Source organism: Solanum tuberosum, unplaced genomic scaffold, assembly GCF_000226075.1.
Source record: "Solanum tuberosum cultivar DM 1-3 516 R44 unplaced genomic scaffold, SolTub_3.0 scf00056, whole genome shotgun sequence".
Taxonomy (NCBI): domain Eukaryota; kingdom Viridiplantae; phylum Streptophyta; class Magnoliopsida; order Solanales; family Solanaceae; genus Solanum; species Solanum tuberosum.
Genome location: NW_006238986.1, coordinates 263,980 through 282,514, shown reverse-complemented (window position 1 = coordinate 282,514; position 18,535 = coordinate 263,980). Strand labels below are relative to the sequence as shown.

At 37.4% G+C, this 18,535-nt stretch overlaps 2 protein-coding genes across 7 annotated transcripts; both read left to right on the top strand.

Moving 5' to 3' along the window:
- The first annotated feature begins 513 nt into the window (after positions 1-513).
- On the top strand, positions 514-18,535 carry LOC102590974 (uncharacterized). 6 transcript variants are annotated; one of them, XM_006344815.2, is made up of 9 exons: positions 515-713; positions 864-1,436; positions 4,046-4,421; positions 4,902-6,256; positions 7,487-7,600; positions 10,831-10,985; positions 15,904-16,013; positions 16,711-16,777; positions 18,115-18,535. In XM_006344815.2, exons 2-7 carry the CDS (start codon positions 1,035-1,037, stop codon positions 15,950-15,952), a joined length of 2,451 nt encoding a protein of 816 aa, XP_006344877.1. In that variant the 5' UTR covers positions 515-713; positions 864-1,034; the 3' UTR covers positions 15,953-16,013; positions 16,711-16,777; positions 18,115-18,535. The 6 variants fall into 6 exon arrangements, with proteins under 6 accessions (XP_015163095.1, XP_006344877.1, XP_015163092.1 ...); XM_015307606.1 differs by having other exon boundaries at positions 16,711-16,791; XM_015307609.1 differs by lacking the exon at positions 16,711-16,777 and having other exon boundaries at positions 514-713; positions 7,467-7,600.
- LOC107060134 (tRNA:m(4)X modification enzyme TRM13 homolog) lies at positions 8,958-9,788 on the top strand. Its single transcript, XM_015307610.1, has 4 exons — positions 8,958-9,094; positions 9,188-9,253; positions 9,342-9,667; positions 9,749-9,788. Exons 1-4 carry the CDS (start codon positions 9,021-9,023, stop codon positions 9,775-9,777), a joined length of 495 nt encoding a protein of 164 aa, XP_015163096.1. The 5' UTR covers positions 8,958-9,020; the 3' UTR covers positions 9,778-9,788.

Sequence of the window (18,535 nt, the reverse complement as noted above, 5' to 3'; positions counted from 1 at the left end):
GGTATTTTATTTTTTTTAAAATATAAAAAAATTTAATGAAAATTTTGAAAATTTTGTTAATTTATTTTTTGTGATGGGGTGTGGGGGGTGGTAGGTAATTTTTTTTACATTTTTTTTGGGATAGGGGGTAGGCGGGGGCTGATAGGGGTGGAGAGAAGTGATAAAAAAACTTAATTTATTTTTGTTTTAAAGCTTTTAACAAGATTTCTATTATAATATGGGTAAATATGGGTACCCATATTATCCATTGGGTAATTCATTTTTACCCATTTAAAATGTGAGTCGAGTCGAGTAACTTATATATTTTTATTTTTACTCATTTTTGATCAATTCATATTCGACTCGACTCGCTCGTTTACCACTCCTATGGTAATTTTGATATTTGCATGACATACATTTTATTTGAATTTTTTTTAATAATTAAACTAATATTTTAAAATATTTTTTTTCAAAATTTATGTCCCAAAATACACAGGACGTGCAACAAGTGTGAATAAAATAAACAGGACAAAAATACTAAACTCGGTTTCGAAGTCTCACTCTCGCTCTATCTGTTTTTCTGTCTCTCTTCCTGGTTGGAGGTTGCGACCTTTCTCTCTCACGCACACACACACTCAATTACATTAGACCCTTCACAAATTACACCGTCAAAAACAGCACACCTCAACACAAACAAGGGCTCTTCCTTTCTTCTTCAATTACCCGCCCGAAAGGTATAATTTTTAACCCTTACAAATTCTTAATCCCCCTTATTTTTTTCAAATTTCTCACTCTCTCCCTCTTCCTCTCTCCCTTTTTTTTCTCTCTAGGGTTTCTCATTCTCCCCTTCCCCCTATGGCTTCGTTTCTCTCTCGTCTTCGCAGGTCTCTCGAGGAACTGATAGCATTGCTGTGTCGGAAGAAGGATTGTTTTGCTGATTCAGTGTACTCTGTAGGCGTGCTTAGAGGATTGTCATTGTTGCAGCGATTTCTAGGTGAAAATTTTCAAACGGTGTCGTTTTTGTTGATTTGCTCGTGAGGATTGGTTAGGGTTTGATGGATTCCGTGGTTGAGATTCAACCGGAGATTGGATCTGACGGTGTGGGAGAGAAAAGGTTGGCTGATGATGTGGAATTGGAAGAACCAGCTCCGAAGAAGGCGAGGGGTGTGGTGATTGGGAATACGAAGAAGGTTGCTGAAATGGTGCTTGTACTTGCTGCTTTGGGAAAGATAAGAGGAGGTAGGGTTCCTACTGCTGCTGAGAGGGAAATGATGACAGAGGCAAGGGAAAATTTGGCTCAGGTATGCCAAAGTTTTGCACCCAAGGATGTGTTTCCAAGAGATGCTTTTGGTGCTGTTATTGAGGATCTCGGTCTTAATAAGCTGAAGGATCAGAGGCTAGGATTTCGCCCTCCTAAAGTGTCCATTGCTGAGAAGTTACAGATAGCCAAAGAAAAGGTAGGTCAACTTTTTTGCTTCCTTTTTCTTGTGGGGAAAACAAGTTTATTTAGTTCAAGTACTCCAGTCTTATTTACTTTTTCGACGGGCAATGTTTATTCTGATAGAATCAAAATGAACTTATGTGCAGAAAGTATATTCGAGTACATAGGCTTGCAGGTTCTTTTGCATTAGTTGATTGATATTCTGTTCTCGTTTGTTAATTGTGAACCGTAAGGGAAAAAATAATTGCCCAAATGTTTCATATAGCAGGGTGGTAGAATTGGAGCTTCCGATCCTCTTCCCAAGTGTAGGGATTTTAACATTTTTGATTAGTATATACATGTGGTGTAGCCCCCAAGGCCTAGCTCAAGTGGCAAAAGGTGGAGGATTTGTGGCTTATGTCACAGGTTCAAGCCCCACACCATGCAAAGCAAAGCCCGATATTTAAGTGGAGAAGGGTAGAGGGGCGGGCCCATTATCCACCGAGTTTAGAAGGCTGTGATTGGTCCAAAGGGCGGGTCACAGACGGATTTCTCGGTTATCAAAAGAAAAAAAAAAAGAATACCTTTTATATAGAAATTTCTATGTCACTCCTTTTCCTTTAATCTCCTTCTGAACGGTTTTACTCTCCTTGCTTTGTTGTTCAGTTGAATTTGATAAGGAATGATAGTTGCCATTGAAAATTTCAATTCGTTCTGCCCCCAAGGCCTAGCTCAAGTGGCAAAAGGTGGAGGATTTGTGGCTTATGTCACAGGTTCAAGCCCCACACCATGCAAAGCAAAGCCCGATATTTAAGTGGAGAAGGGTAGAGGGGCGGGCCCATTATCCACCGAGTTTAGAAGGCTGTGATTGGTCCAAAGGGCGGGTCACAGACGGATTTCTCGGTTATCAAAAAAAATAAAAAAATAAAAAAAATATATACATGTGGTGTAGACATTCCCGTCATAATAAGACGCCGATATGACTTAAATATTTGAATTTTGAGGCAGGGGCAGCTTAACTATATATGTGGCCTAAAGCCAAATTTGACAGTGTTAAGAAGTTATTTTAGAAGTTGTATATATATTCTTTTGAAGCCTATTTTCCTAACCTTTTGAGATGTGAAGTTATTTTTTTTTTAAATAATCGATTTCTTATAATAATTCTATCTCAATTGATAATATAACTAATCAGTTTGATATCTCTTGAGACATTATTGATCTTTGGTAAGATTTGATCAATTTAATTTTAATTTTTTCCACCCGAGGCAATTATTTTACAAACCGTTAACATTCTTTTGTAAGCGATATAAGTATTTGAAGAAGAATCAAGTCAATTTATCTAATTGAATTGCCGATTGTAGTATTATCTTTTACTTATACTATTTTCCTTAGGATTTTTAACTTGAAAAATAAGTCACCATCAATATTAGGATGGCTATTATGTTTTAAGGAACTTTCTTGATTAAATTGATGTCTTTTTTTAATTCTCATCATCTAGTGATCTTGATTTTTTACCCTAAATAAAAAATTAAAATATGCTCACACGGTTTGAGTTGTTCTAATCTATTTTAAGTATTGTCTACAATGTATTAGGAGTAAACAACTCAAAAAGATTCTTCAAACATTCTCATCAAATCATTTCTCTCTACATAATACACGTTTATAATGAAATTCTCTGGTTTTATGTTCACCACGAATACATTTTTTCTTAGTAGAATTTCTTGTACCCAAAAGACTATTCCTATTCCCTAAAATAATACTCAATCGTTGAAAACAAAGTTTCCTATCCTTTTTTAAATGAAAATATTGTACTTTGTAAATTTAAAATACTCAAATTTCTGAAGAACAATTAATGCATTACTATCAAAAAGAATGGGGCCGTCATAATTGGTGAGGCCTAAAGCCTTTGCTTTAGATGCCTTAATGCTAAAGCCAACATTGTTTTGAGGGGCAGGGAATATGTGAAGTGCATGTAGAACTTGAGTTTGAATCGCAAGTTATATTCACTGCCCTTCAATTGAAAAATCTGGCAATTTAGGAATTCTAGTTCCAATATTTTTTTTTTTTTTTTTTGATTTGCACCGGGTGTCCGAGTCTCTTTGAGCCCCGACTAATCCCGGGGGTGCACAGGCCCTCGGCAAGGAGTTTCCCGCAAGTGCACCACGGTTAATTCAGGTTTTACCCAGTCCGATGGCCCTCAGAAATTGTTTGCACCCAGTGGGTTTCGAACTTGAGACCTTGAAAGGGAGCAAACCCCAAGGCTCAAGTCAATTGCCAGCAGGCCAACCCCTGAGGGTTTTTTCTCTACTGGTTTTAATTTTCTAGTTTTGAAAATACTCTTTAAACTTTGTTGTTTCTTATCTTCCGAGTCTCTTTGAGCCCCGACTAATCCCGGGGGTGCACAGGCCCTCGGCAAGGAGTTTCCCGCAAGTGCACCACGGTTAATTCAGGTTTTACCCAGTCCGATGGCCCTCAGAAATTGTTTGCACCCAGTGGGTTTCGAACTTGAGACCTTGAAAGGGAGCAAACCCCAAGGCTCAAGTCAATTGCCAGCAGGCCAATATAACCAATTTGAAATTGATTTCATTGAGTTGTGGCTTATACATCTTATCGAGGTCTACTTTGTCTTTCCCCTTGTGCTTTTAGTTGGAAAAAACTGAGGAATTTTCTGTACCCGCTGCTACATATTCATCTCAACGGCCTCAATCTAATATGGCTGCAACAATTGAAAACCGTGGTCCATCACATGTTCGTATGTTTCCTCACAATAAAGCAAGTCATGTGGTAAATCCCTCAGGAAGCTTCCAATCTGCTTCGCCTTTGGTTCATGGAACTCCGGCAAGTTCTGCACCATTACCTTATCAGCTGCCTACCAGTGAGGTCAGACCAGTAATTTCTAGTGGAGTGGTCTCTGGTAATCCAGTAAGGGATTCTTCTCTAGTTGCATTGCCCAGAGTTGACAGGCCGAGTTTCAGAATGGATGGACGACCAAATGGATCTTCCCATATGTTGCAAGTTCAAGGTAACAACAATACATTTCTCCTAACTGCCAAAAGTGCTTAAGGATTTGTCCTAGATTTGTTTTTTGACTTCCCATATGGGGGATCTCTTATCCAAATCATGGATATAAATATGGATGTAGCATGTGGTGGACAATTGCTTTACTTGGTCTGATTCATGCACCATGTGTCAATCAAGTTAAAAAGGGCATGCTACATGATTACTTTTTTAGCATGCTTACCGATTTGCATCCTTATCTTCTCATTCTAGTATTTGATTCCAAATATCATCACCATTTTAGTATTATTTTAGGGAGCCACTTCATTCTACTTTTAATTCATCTACTAATTCTTGTCACGTTTCCTTGTAGTTAGGTGCATATAAAGAATATTAGTATTCTGATCTCGCTATGTTTGTATTTCCTTCAAGTGTTTTGTTGGATTTTGAGCTTTTTATTCTTAATTTTGGCCTGAACCATCACAAGTATATTGTTTTTTTATAGCAACTTCTGGAGATCATTCAGCTATAAGAACTCCAACCTGGTCGGTGCAACCTGCATCAGTTGCAGCAGCTAAACGTGGACCAGATACCAGGGTGACAGCACAGACAGGTAACAAAGTTGAGGGAGGAACTGATGCCAAATCGCAAATGACAGCATCTAGGCCATTTATCACTCAGACCACAGCTGGAAATCTACCAACTACACACCCACACTTACAAGGGGCAAGCTTTGTCAAGTCTCCTCCTCTTAGCAGTACTCATGCTGAAATTGGCAAGATTGTTCAGAAGTTTATTCAACCGCGCCTCTCTGAGCGGCCTGCTTGGACTCCGCCGTCTCGCGATTATATTAGTAAGGCTTTGACTTGCCAAATGTGCAAGTCAACGGTAAATGAGGTTGATAATGTTCTTGTTTGTGATGCTTGTGAGAAAGGGTATCACTTGAAATGTCTCCAGATGACAAATCAAAAAGGAGCTCCTAGAGGGGAATGGCATTGTGGAAAGTGCTTGTCGATGACCAATGGAAAACCCCCGCCTCCTAAATATGGTCGTGTAATGAGGAATTTTAATGCCCCTAGAATATCTACAATTGCATCAGCTGTTCAATCATCACCGGATAAAAAAGCTTCTGGTATATATGAGAAGGTTATTCTACAGAAGTTTGTAGCGAATGGAAAGGTTCCTCTGAAGAACTCTCCTCTCGTTACTATGGAAAATAATGATAGGAATCTAAAATCTGAGCCAATGATGGAAAATGAAAAAGAAATGGGAGGAAATATTATTGTGTCGGGTAAAGAAAATATGGAGAGTAAAGATTCCATGAGATCTTGTTCAAATAATCTGACTGTATCTTCCAATGATCAGTATCTTTCTACATCTGCTGGTTCACCAGTTAATACATCTTGTGAAGAAAAAGTGGTTGAGTTGAAACCTCAGGCTCATCCTGAAACAGTTTGCCATTCATCTGATCCCTCTCAAACTCTTAATCACCTGCAAACAAGTGACCATGAAGAGGTGGAAAACACTGCTGCGATGCCATCAAAGCAGTTTCGTGAAACTCAGCCCATGGTCAGTAGATCAAATGTAGGTAACAGTTCAAGTAATGAATCTAAAAACGAAGAGCAAGCTGTTGAAAAAATATATCCGGCTGAAACTGCTGTAGCGACCAATGAGGATACTGAGTGTAGTAGCTCATCATCTGATCATTTTCAAAATGTTGACTGGATTGGAAACGTTCTTCAAGTTGCAGATGACAAGTATTATTATCAATCTTGCCGCATTAATGGATTCATATATAGTGTTCAGGACTATGCTCTTATCCGTTTTGAGAATGAGAGATTGATTCCTTCAAAGCTTCTGGTAAGACTTCAATTCATTAGAGTTTGACCTCTTTTTCCAAAAATGAATAGATTTTGATTTCCTTGTTTTTTTGGGGATAAGAGTTATTTAATTGTTTTCGTAGCAGTGTTTACAATGTTTTGGCTGATTCAAGTTAAAACTACTGAGCCTATTGCCAATGTCTTGGTGTACGGTCAACGATAAGGTTGTTTTTCCAATGAAATATTGAGCATTAGTTGTACTGACATTAGCATTTATTGGAATTATAATCACTTTGAATTGTTTGTGAACTAAGTTCAATACTGAGATCATTTCCTGTTGCATTCTGATATCACCCATTCAGCTATGTCATTGACTTTTACAGGTTTGGCATTTGCTTGCCAGTTAACATGTAACATGTTTCACCTCCAAGTCCTTGCATTACACCTGTTGAAATTCAAGATATTTTTTACTAATTCCATTCCAATTATCGCGACTCTTCTTTTTGGGACGTTTCTGACACCATTCCACTAATTTATACTATTTTATAATTTTTTAACAACATTTAAGAATTCAAGTTTATTTAACTATTCAAGTTTTACTTATTGATCTGATATTTGTTGTAAAGAGCTCAAAAAAGAAAGAAAGAAGGCATTCGAGAGGCCGACCGCTATTGTCAAACAATCTTTTTAATCATCATGTTATTATTTTCTTCTATTATTACTAATATTATTGCATATAAGTCATATGCAATCTTTTTATTTGGGATAACCAATAATTCCCTGGGAGTTCGTGCATACGGTTCGAAATTAGGTGTGGTAATGGCCCCACCTCTCCACTTAAATACCAGACTTTTGTCTGAGACAAGACTCAAGCCCGTGATGTGTGTCTAACCATCACATCCCAAGTTGCACTGTTACCACTGGACATAGCCCTGGGGGAAATATCCCTGACATTTTAAAGGCCGTGTCGAGTCATATGTCATATATAATGGAAGGAAGGAGTATAAAGATACAAACTTTTTAGTCTGTCATTGGGTATGTGAAAATTTGTGCTTTTCTTTCCTTAAGATTTAGTATTTACTATTTGCGATGTTTCTTCTAATGCTATTTTCTGAATAGTTGTGCAAAATTTTTCTAGTAGTGGTTACGAGCATAGCAAATATCACTGGCTATACATAATTATGTCCTTGGTAGTTTTGCTACCACATCTAACTATCTTGATATGTATCCACGTGATTCATCTGGAGAAGCCTCAACTTCTTACCTGCAGGCCATGTGGGAGGACAAAAAAGCGGGAACAAAGTGGGTTACTATCAATCAATGTTACTTTGCACGTGAATTACCACAGTCTGTAGGCCGCCCATGCTTGGAGAACAATAATGAGGTAAACAACTAATTAATTTTGCGTTCTGTCTTTTGGTTTATTTGCTATGACTAGGGATAGAATTCATGATTGTATGGTCTTTTCTTGTCATCATCATGCATTTTGGAATAAATTTAACAACTATGCCTTAGTCCCCAAAAAATTGGGGTCGGCTACATGAATCCTTATTGACCATGTTTTTCCATTTAAAATCATCTCAAGCCATCATATCAAACCATGTTTTCTGCTGATTCCTTCCCCACTTATGGCTCTACATTGCCCTTTTTTAATTAATATATATTGTCTTGTTGAATTTGTGTTCTGAAAGTTTGGTGTGTAATTTACCTGGTGAAATTTTGTAAAAATTTTGCCCAGGGGAATTTAGGAGTGAATATTTATCTGCATAATTCACTGTGTAGAAATCCCGATTCGATGCATATTTCTCTTATGCAGTTTAATTTGAAAGGGTATGATATCCTAATTCCTACATAACCTCATCGGCTCATCCTGCCCGGAAAACACCTTGGAGAAAAGGGTTGTTTAATCTTGGCTTAAACTGATGGAACTTGGGATAAGTGATGAATTAGGGAAATAGTTTTGTTCTGAGACTGTTGAAGTATGAAAAAGTGCAGAACATTAAGCTAGCGTTTGGCCATAGATTTCCAAATATATTTGGCAAATATTATTTGGGTGAAGATTTGGGTGAAATTTCACCATGTGTTTGGCCATAGTATTTGGGAAATATATTTCAATTTTTTAAGAAATATGATTTATGCCCATAAGTTTTTAAAACTATCAAAACTAACCATAAATTTGTATTACATAGCAAAATAGAAATGTCGCGTAACAAGATTCATGACTTCCGCAACAAATCAAAAAGCATCATTACAGTAAATAGTCGCATCGTTAAAAAAGACTAGTACAAATCATGATAATGAAAATACAACTAATATGAATTTGAAAAAGAAGAAGAAAACAGAAGGAAATAAATATTGCAATGTATGCTCTTGTACATGTATGCTCTTTATAATAGAAAAATTTATTAATTGAGTTAGTTAGCAAATGGAGATTTGATTGAGTTGGTTGGTGTTAATAAATAAAGTGTTTTTGTAAAAGATAAAAGTTTGGTGTTAAATTTGAATTTTTAAAACTTTCCAAATAATGAGATTTGGCCCAAATACTAGAAAAAACTAGTATTTGGGAATTTGGGTTATTTGCCAAAAAAATTTGCCAAATAATGAGAAAGTGTATGGACAAACAATATTTGCCAAATTTTTTCCCAAGTTTTACTTGGGAAATCTATGGCCAAACGGGCCCTAAGAGAGTTAAATTGGGAACTAGAGTTAAAAAAGTTTGCTAATATTCTCCATTGATATACTTATTTCGGTAAATCTACAATAAATCTAGTGTGGCAACAGGGTTTAAGCCGAACAGGACGGAAATGGCGGCACGCTGCAACTTCTGGCTTCCCAAGAAGAAGAGATTTTGCTCAAACGTCCTTCTCCGAGATTCACAGTCAGTCCCTTTTTGTTAACTCTCCATAACGCCCTACAGTTTCTACTGCCATCATTTCAATGGAAACTTTTTCTTTTGATTTCAATTCTTCAGGTTCTGCGGAAACCATACTCAAAGATCTGATGGACAATGGGTTCCTTGCCCTATCCACCCTTCTCAGTAATCCCCCTTTCTCCTCATCCTTGTATACATACCATATTTACTATGTTCTTTAATTTAATTTTTATTATTTGCCCATTTATAATAGCTCTGTGCTGGAAGAGAATCTGCAGAGTCATCTTAAGCGATGCCCTTTTTTCAAACAAGCTCAATCTTTGTCGATTCAGCCTTTTTACCAGGAGGGTATTAATGCTGGCAAAGAAGAAGAAGAAGGCGGGCAGAATTTTAGTTCAGAGATGAAGAGGAATGCTGTTCACGGGATGACCCTTTTTGAATTCTCCCAATTGATTAACAAAATCAAGTCTATTCATGCTTCCATCTGTAGTGACATTGGTGATTCTTTCAAGATTCCTCAAGCTTGTGATATTTGGACTAATCGACAAGTGGACCGGTGTTCTACTATCGTACTCTTTCGTATGTGTTATTTGCATTTTATGTTCCCCTTAATGCATTCTTATCTCATTTTCAAACCCCATTGTGTTGTTCTTTTTGCAGGGGTTTGCCATTTCAAGAGAAACATGTAATGCAACAGGCCTGCTTAGAACTAAGAAGGTGAGAATAGGGAGAGGAGCAGAGAGAGGCAGACTGGAAGCGCATTAAAATATCTGAAATATTCTTCTTCCAAGTAATTTGGAATAACATAAGCCTTTACTAGAGGAAATTACTTAGCAATCAAGTAGGATGGCAGCTCGAAGGATAAGCTGTCCAGCAACTTCCAAAAGATCTCCAACATTTGTCAACCAAACTTGCTGCCCATGTTTCAGTACAATAAAATAAAGCATGGATTGACCAAAACACTGACCAACCAAGTTTATTGGAAAAATCTGGCAGATTGTTCCAGCCTAAGGAATAGCAGATGCTTCAAAGGAAACTCTTCTCAAATCCACCTCCTGAATATAGATACTAACTCACAAACATTTGTTGCTGCCTGCTGGAGTAACCATCTTACTGTAAAACAATTTTGTTTATTTTCTTTTGAATTTTATTATATCCCCCTAGGAAGCATTTAGAAGGTCTCACTATTCAAGAACTAGCTCTTTTTTGCTGCAGCTTGTGTCTTCCAGCATCTACTGGATGCATTTTTAATGGAATCTCAGTTTAGCTGTTCAATTTTGCTTTTTACTGATTAACCTAGAGGCAAACACATGCATGAGTAGACTTGGAAGGAAAATATTACGAGCATTTTAGTGGTGTAGAGTCCACCTAAAAGACAATTATGAAATTATTGAGGTCTATCTTATAGCCTGTACTCTGATTGAGAGCCCATCAGAGCCCTTTTTAGGTTGTTTGTTCTTGAATGCATCTCTAGTGATGCTTCGAGGCATTTTTGTCCTACAAGAATCCATTCAACTTATTTATATTAAACTACTTGAACAAGATATTGAATCATAACAGGGGGTTGCATGCGACTACAATTAATTCATTAAAGCTACAATATCTTGCAGAAAATGTATGACATATGGCTTACCAACCTGCTTCTTTGTCTATTCTGCTACCGATATAATATTTAGCATGCAATTAGATGATTGATGTTCCATGCTGTAGAATCTTATGTATCACTGCTGGTCCTTTTACAGGTTTACTTGTCTACTTATAGTAGCATAGTTATGGCTGGCTTGATACAAGGTCCGTGTGAAGTACATCCTCCACGAAAGTTTGCCGAGGAAAGTGAGAGCAGAGCTCGCCTAGCAAAGGGGTCTAATGATGTATCACGACCTCTTTACATATGCAAGTAAGTTGAACATTTCACATTGGCACTAATCCTTCTAGCAATGAAGCAATTTCTAAATAGTGCATGTCTGCTTGATACAATTGCTTTTTCTTCTTTTGGTAACTTACGCTAGTATTAGTACCTGCACGATATAAAAAAGAAGCTAATTGTAGCATATTGGTATTCATATCTTATTTATAATATCACATCAAGTTTGATTTTTTAATATTTAAATTGTCTTTTTTGCTATAACCATTTTATTTTTTATTTATAACTCAATTTCTGATATTCTTATACATGAAAAGTAAATTGAAGGTTGTCAAAGTGATCTTTAACTGACTATTAAGCTAAGGAAATAAGAGACTTGGGAATCTAATTTTTATAGTCAATTAGTGTAACATAACTGACCTAGAAAAGAACAGACGACAAAGTCCTTATGAGGGTTCTGTTAAGATGTTTGGACGCTAGAGGCGTACCTATAGCTTTCATTAGGGCGTTTAAGGACATGTTTGGGAGACCCAAGACCCGAGTGAGGACATTGGGAGGAGACTTGGAGCACTTCCCATTCATGATGGTGTTGCACCAGGGATCAACTCTTAGCTCATTTATTTTTGTCTTGGTGATAACACACATCCAAGGGGAGGTGCCATGATGCATGCTATTGCATATGATATAATATTGATTGATGAGACACGGAACAAAATCAATGATATGTTGGAGGTTTGGAAACTCTAGAGTCTAAAGGGTTTAGGTTGAGTCGAGCTAGGACTAAGTACTTGGAGGGTGAGTTGGGTTGTATAACTCATGAGGCAAATATGGAAGTGAGAATGGACACACAAGTCAACTCCTAGAGAGGAAGAGATTGGCGATGATGGTACAAATTGTACTGGAGCGGGTTGTAGGGGTAAGGTTGCGTACACACCACCCTTGGTACATTGTTGTAACTAATGTAACATAAATTATTTCTGATGATTTACTTGCTCCCATCTATATTAATATTCTTTGAAAAAAGCACTATATTAATACTCAAGTTTTTCCAAGTTCTCTCTCTTATCAATATTTTCTCTTTACACTAAAAATGAAATTTTCAAATAAATGTGACTACACTCCATTTTAAAATATTCAAATCAAATTCAATAAATAAGCACACTCAATAATTTTTTAAACTACATTTCATGTTATTCCACCGCTTGTCCAAAGCATGCCATGCTATTTATTTATAATTTATCACCTGTGACTCGATTAAATGCCATTGGGCATACATATATTAAGCAACGATACACCTATTGTAATCCCTCTAAAGGTTGTTAGCAGAAAAAATAGAATTTACATTTTTTCAAACTCTTAAATGTAAAATAACTCTGCCTCGTACAACAAAGTCGGTCTAACCACCACTTTGTGGAACTGACCTTCAAGTGACCTATTGTAATCCCTCTAAAGGTTGTTATTAGAAAAAAAATAGAATTTACATTTTTTCAAACTCTTAAATGAAAAATAACGCTGCCTCGTACAACAAAGTCGGTCTAACCACCACTTTGTGGAACTTACCTTTAAGTGTAAGTGGTACCTTTTTATCACAAGACTTCGGAGGCAAGTCTCTACTTCATCAACGCTGCACTAATATGATGTGTGACATCATTGCTACCTTGGATTAAAGACATGAGATACTTGAAACTCTCTCTCTTGGAATAGCTTGAGTGTTGAACCTCACTTACACGCCTGCTTTGTGCATTGCATCATTAAATTTGCACTCCAAATATTCCATTTTGGACCTGTTCAACCTGAAACCCTTTAGATTCTAGGGTCTGTCTTTACAACTCCAACCTAGTATTAACTCCATTGCGTGCCATATCAATTAGTATTGTCATCTGCAAATAGCATACAACATGACATCTCATCTTGAATACACTGCGTCAATTCATCCATCACCGAGGCAAATAAGAACTTGCTAAGAGTTGATTCTTGGTGTAACCCCATCTCAACTGAGAAGTGCTTCGAGTCTTCTTTCACTGTTCTAACTCGAGTCTTTCTCCATCATAGATGTCCTTCATCACTCTAATGTATGCCATTGATACCCCTCTAGCCTCTAAGCATCTCTAGATGACTTCCCCCGGGACTATATCGTAGGCCTTTTGAAGGTCAACGAACACCATATGTAAGTTCCTCTTCCTTCCCTGCATTTATCCATTAGTCTCCTCACAAGATGAATTGCTTTTGTAGTTGATTGCCCCAGCATGAAATCGAACTTGTTCTTGAAAACGGACACACCCTTTTCACCCTCATCTGCACCACCCTCTCCCAAACTTTTCTAATGTGGCTTAGCAACTTGATACATCTATAGTTGTTGTGATTTTGGATATCACCCTTGTTGTACAATTGAACCATTGTACTCCACCTCCATTCTTTGGGCATTTTTATCGTCGTAAAAATGACATTAAGCAACCTAGTTACCACTCTATTCGTGCCCTCTCCATATTTGCCATGTCTGTGCTCTTCTAGAACTCCACCGAAATCTCATCTGGACCTTTACTTTTTCCCTATTCATCCTACAAATAGCATGCTCAACCTTCTCAACCTTAAACACTTATATGCCTATTACACAACTCCAAATCACCAACACAGTGTCCCTTTCCCTTTTTTCGTTCAAGAGTTTATGGAAGCAAGCTTGTTAATAAGTATATCTTCCACCAACAACTTTCCTTTCTTATTCTTAATGCACTTCACTTGATCTAGGTCTCAGGTCCTTCTCTCTCTTGCCTTCGCTAGCCTATATAATTTTTTATCTCCTCCTCGTCCCCTGGTTCAACATACAAGCATTCAAATATTGCCGTCTTTGCTGCTATAACCGCTAACTTAGCCTCCTTTTTCGCCGTCTTATACTTTTCCTTGGTCATCCTCTTTTCCCCCTCGTCCTTGCACTCTTATCAACTTTGCATAAGCAACCTTCTTTGCTTCCACTTTGCGTTGGACTCCTACATTCCACCATGTGGTTCTCCTTCTTCGAAAAGCATGAATTAGCTATCACCAACTCAAAAGCTCTAACAAAGTCCAAGATGAGGCTCCACCTTCGTCACTAACCCCAAAACCAAAGCCTCCATGCACATCGTCAAAACCACTAGACGTTTCCCTAATGTGGCCATTGAAATCTCCGCTAGTGAGTATCTTCTTGGTGTATGATATACCCCTCACCACCTCATCCAAATCCTCCCAAAAGTGCTTCTTGACCTCCTCGTCCGATCCCACTTGCGGCGCATAAGCACTAAAAATGTTTAATGTAAGCCCTCCAACGACTAGCTTAATCATTATCATCCTGTCATTGCTCCTTCTAACCTCCCCCACTTGCTCTCTGAGGACCCCATCAACTAAAATACGTACTCCATTAATATCTCTCAAGCCTCCAGAGTACCACAACTTAAACCCATTTACATCCCGAGTCTTGGTACCTACCCATCTGGTCTCCTAGACACGAGCAATATTAATATTCCTTTTCTTGAGAATCTTCACTAGCTCTATGTATTTCCCCGTCAAAGACGCTATGTTCCAAGATCCTACTCTCAGTGTAGGATAACCCTTAAGTTTTAACCCCTTGCCATTCCTGCTGCTCGCCCCCGGCCCCGACCAAAGACATGATCCTAATCGACCATCGTTCACCAAAGCTACTAAAGATGTAAACTAAACATGAATCTACTAAACAACTAAATCAAGCCTAAAGTCTTTAACTAGTAGATAGGCACGATAGCAAGCACTAACTACAACTATAGTATAAATCAGGAGTAAAGCAAAGAAGAATGTAAAGAACAGAGCAGTCAATGACAAACACAGACAAATATGGTCGAATAAAAGAGCACAACGGAAAGTAAAAGGTTCAGCAGTAGGGTGTGTCCAATGAAAATATAACAAGAGTTGAGATAGAACCTGTTTTCGCATCAAATCTTGTAGAAAATGAGAAATCTGGTTTTTCCTGTCAGATCTGGCCTTAATCAGAGGGATTTTCTGGTCAGGCCACTCTTTTCGGCGAAGAATGGTAGCAGCGGCGGGTGAATCTCACCGGAGAAGATGAGAAAGCAGGAGGGGAGAGTGTGTGTGTGTGTTCACTTACCTGCCGCCGATGGGGCTTGGTCGTTGGAGTACTAGTTTGCCGGCGTTGGCTTTCGAGAGTAGATCGTGAGAGTCAAGAAAACAGAGCGTTGGGTGTGAGAGGATATATATATATATATATAGAGAGAGAGAGAGAGAGCGCGTTGGGTGTAAATGCAAACAATTAATTAATTATGAATTAATAGTCAATTTGTTAATAAGTTGAGGTCTGACTTTTTCTTGTTATGCCACATGACTTAATGTGGAGGCTTTTTCCTCTCCGTTTAATTATAGAAGGATCATAATTTTATTGTCGAAAATGGTTATATGAAATATTGTCACAATTTAGGGTTTCAATAACCGATTCAGTGAATTTAGGAGGCTACCGAAGAAATTTAGTGAAATAATCAAATAATTACCTAATTCCTATTTTCTTGGTGGTTAGATATTAATTGTATCTTCGAAGCTGATCAGGGTGATGCAACAGCAAACTCTTAGATTGCTTGAGTTAACTTTGTAGATATAAGTCTACTTCATAAATGCGGTTGCTCTAGTTGCAACAGCACGCCACTTTCAACCACAAGGTTTGGAGTTCGAGTCACCAAGGGTGCTAAGTGTAAAAAGGGTCACTGTTGACTTCTGGGCAGGAGGTTTACTTGGTGGGATTTAGCATATCGAAAGAAAGGAAGATATGAAAAGCTTCAGAGTTTATAATAAATAATTGATTATATGCAGCAGTTATTTTAAATAAATTAATAAGATGCAGACCATGAGATCAATCTATAAGCACGGCACTTTCGAAATCCCCTAGTTTCATATCTCTTGTTTGAAATGTCTGTGACTTTGTCAACTTTTTATGCAGATGGATTTATGATGAATCAAAAGGGCTATTTCGTGATGTCTCTTGTTGATAGGGGTCAGCCGATAATTATCCTTCTATTGCAACTGCTATTGGCTCGTGTCTTTTGTCAGGTAAGTGAGATGTGGCCCATCTGTTTTGAGTTTTAGCTATCTTTCTTTGTTAATAATGGAAAATATCAGGTCTCTTTATTGCCTGTTTTTGCTTCCCTCACTCCCCATCCTTTATTAGTGCTGGTTGTGTGGGCCAGGGAAAGGTGGGTATGCATGCATTAAATCCAAGGAAGTCTATCAGTGTGGCAAAGATGGGAAACCTCTAATAACCCAAAACTATTACCATGTGATAGACGTTATTGTAGATCACTGTATCTTCTCGACCTAACAGATATATGGTCTCCACCTAATTATATAGGTAGTTTGCTTTTCATAGTTATTTATTCAACTTGCTGTATTAAGTAATGATATTATCATCTATACATCAAAGAGTCGATCTTTTCAGCTGCATCAATCTCATCATGCTTGTGATACTTTTTGTTGCTGCTTATTTGTTGTGGGTAAAATAATTTTTTCTTTCCTCATATATACGTAGGGCTCGTTTGGTAGAGTGTATAAGAATAATGCTAAATAGAGTGTATAATGTTTGTATTAGTTATGGAAAGATTAGTTATAGGACCATAGATTTTGGAAGTACTCTTGTAAATATGGTTTCAATACAACCATGTACTAATTTGTTCCTTCTGGAATATATACACAATTACCAGTTTCCAAAAAAAAAAAAACCAAACTGAAAAGCGACTCTTCCCAAATGCAGGTCATCAAGGGAAATGGGAGAGAGTATACTTATCGAGTTGACATGACTCACATTCTAGAATGGACAAGTGAGACAAACCAAGTACCTCCTCCGTTTCAATTTGTTTGTCCTACTTTCCTTTTTAATCCTTTTAAAAAGAATGCCTCTTTCCTTTTTTGGGAACTCTTTAATTTCAACTTCCCAAGTGACATGTTTAAGACTACAAAATTAAAGGGCATTTTAGTACATCTACATTTTCCCTTGTCATAAAAAAAAAAAAGTACATCTACATATCTTTAGTTGATGACCACACACTACAAAAGTCTCCTTAAATGGAGGGAGTACCATCTTTTTGAAGTTTTGATACTCTGAGATGTCCTAATCATTTATCTAATAAATCGGGAGAATCAATAACATGACAAACGGTTGAAGGTGGACAATTTATGAGTGATTTAGTAAGGGATAAGTTGGTTGGTGATAGTTTTTTAAGGGTTGGGTTGCTGGAGTTCTACAAGCAAAGTGACAATGTTGGTTGATGCGCAACAACTAGAATTACTGTCGAACAAATAGTCACCGAAAATATGCACGGTGACGTAAACTTTGTTACTGATCACTGGTAAATGCACAACGATTAAATCTTCACACCTGCTCTAATATTATGTGAGAGAAGAGAGTTTGAGAGAGAACTCAACTTGATTATCTCAAGCCATTGGGGTTCTAAATAGCCAAGTGTTCTTAGTCCTCTAAGAAAGGAAAAAGAATAAAAAATTTCATAATTACAAGAGTATACTATATTTACAATATCCTAGAATATTCTAATAATAGAGAAGTAATCAATTTGTAAAAGTTAAAATCTTTTTCCCAGTATAAGGTAGCTCTCAAAAATTGAGAAAGTGTTCTTATGAGTTTAATGAAAAATCAACTCTTTGTACAACTTAAAGTAGTCGGATAAAATTGGTAGAGTAGTAGGATATTTACATCTATTGGAGGACATTGGTTCCCAGTAAAAATGGTTTATCATTTGCACCTAATTCTTGTGGTTGAAATTTTCGCTGTGAAGTTGTATCTTGCTCCATTTCACTTGCCATGTTAACAAGCTTTATTTCATGTTTGGTTTTTCAAGTTTACATTTACATTGGTCATCTCGTGAAGTCAATCTTCTGGTCGATGATTTGTATTCTGGACTTTAATTGCCTGAAGGTTTGCTTAGATTAAAAAATGTTCAGGTTGCTAAACTTGTTATATTGGGAGTCGTGGAGTAGGTTTTAGGGGGTTGGAGTAGCGGCAAAGGGATGTGAGGAGGGGAAAGCATGAAAGTTTATAGAGTGACCTAAGATTTTAAACTAGATTGAAATCATATGTTTCTTACTTTGCTCTTCTAAGGTTACTCATGGTTTTAACTTGCTTTCAATTCTCTAAATGCAGCTTGTTGCAGCACTGGTGGCCCTTGACATTTGTGGAGGAAGTCTCAGATGGTGTGCAATATTTAGCTTTAGGTCCGATCTGTATCATTCTTCCGGTAGTTATTTGTGTCCTGTCCATCCAGTTCTTTTCTATTTTTATTAGATGATAGCAATTTCAAAAGGTGAGAAAAGTAGGTTGATGAATATCATTCATCCAGCAAAGTATGAAATAAAAACGTCTTTGCTTTGAACTTTCTATTTTCAAGTGTCACAGCTCTCAACTCAGCTGTGTGACCCCCTCCCTCCTTCCCCCTGGATTGGTGCAGACGCTGTCAAAACTCAGAAGGTTGTCGTTAGTGGCGTTGATTGGCTATCTATACTAGACTCAAAATGTTATACTGCTTCGTTTCTGTTGGTAATTTATTTTGAAGATTTCTCATCAA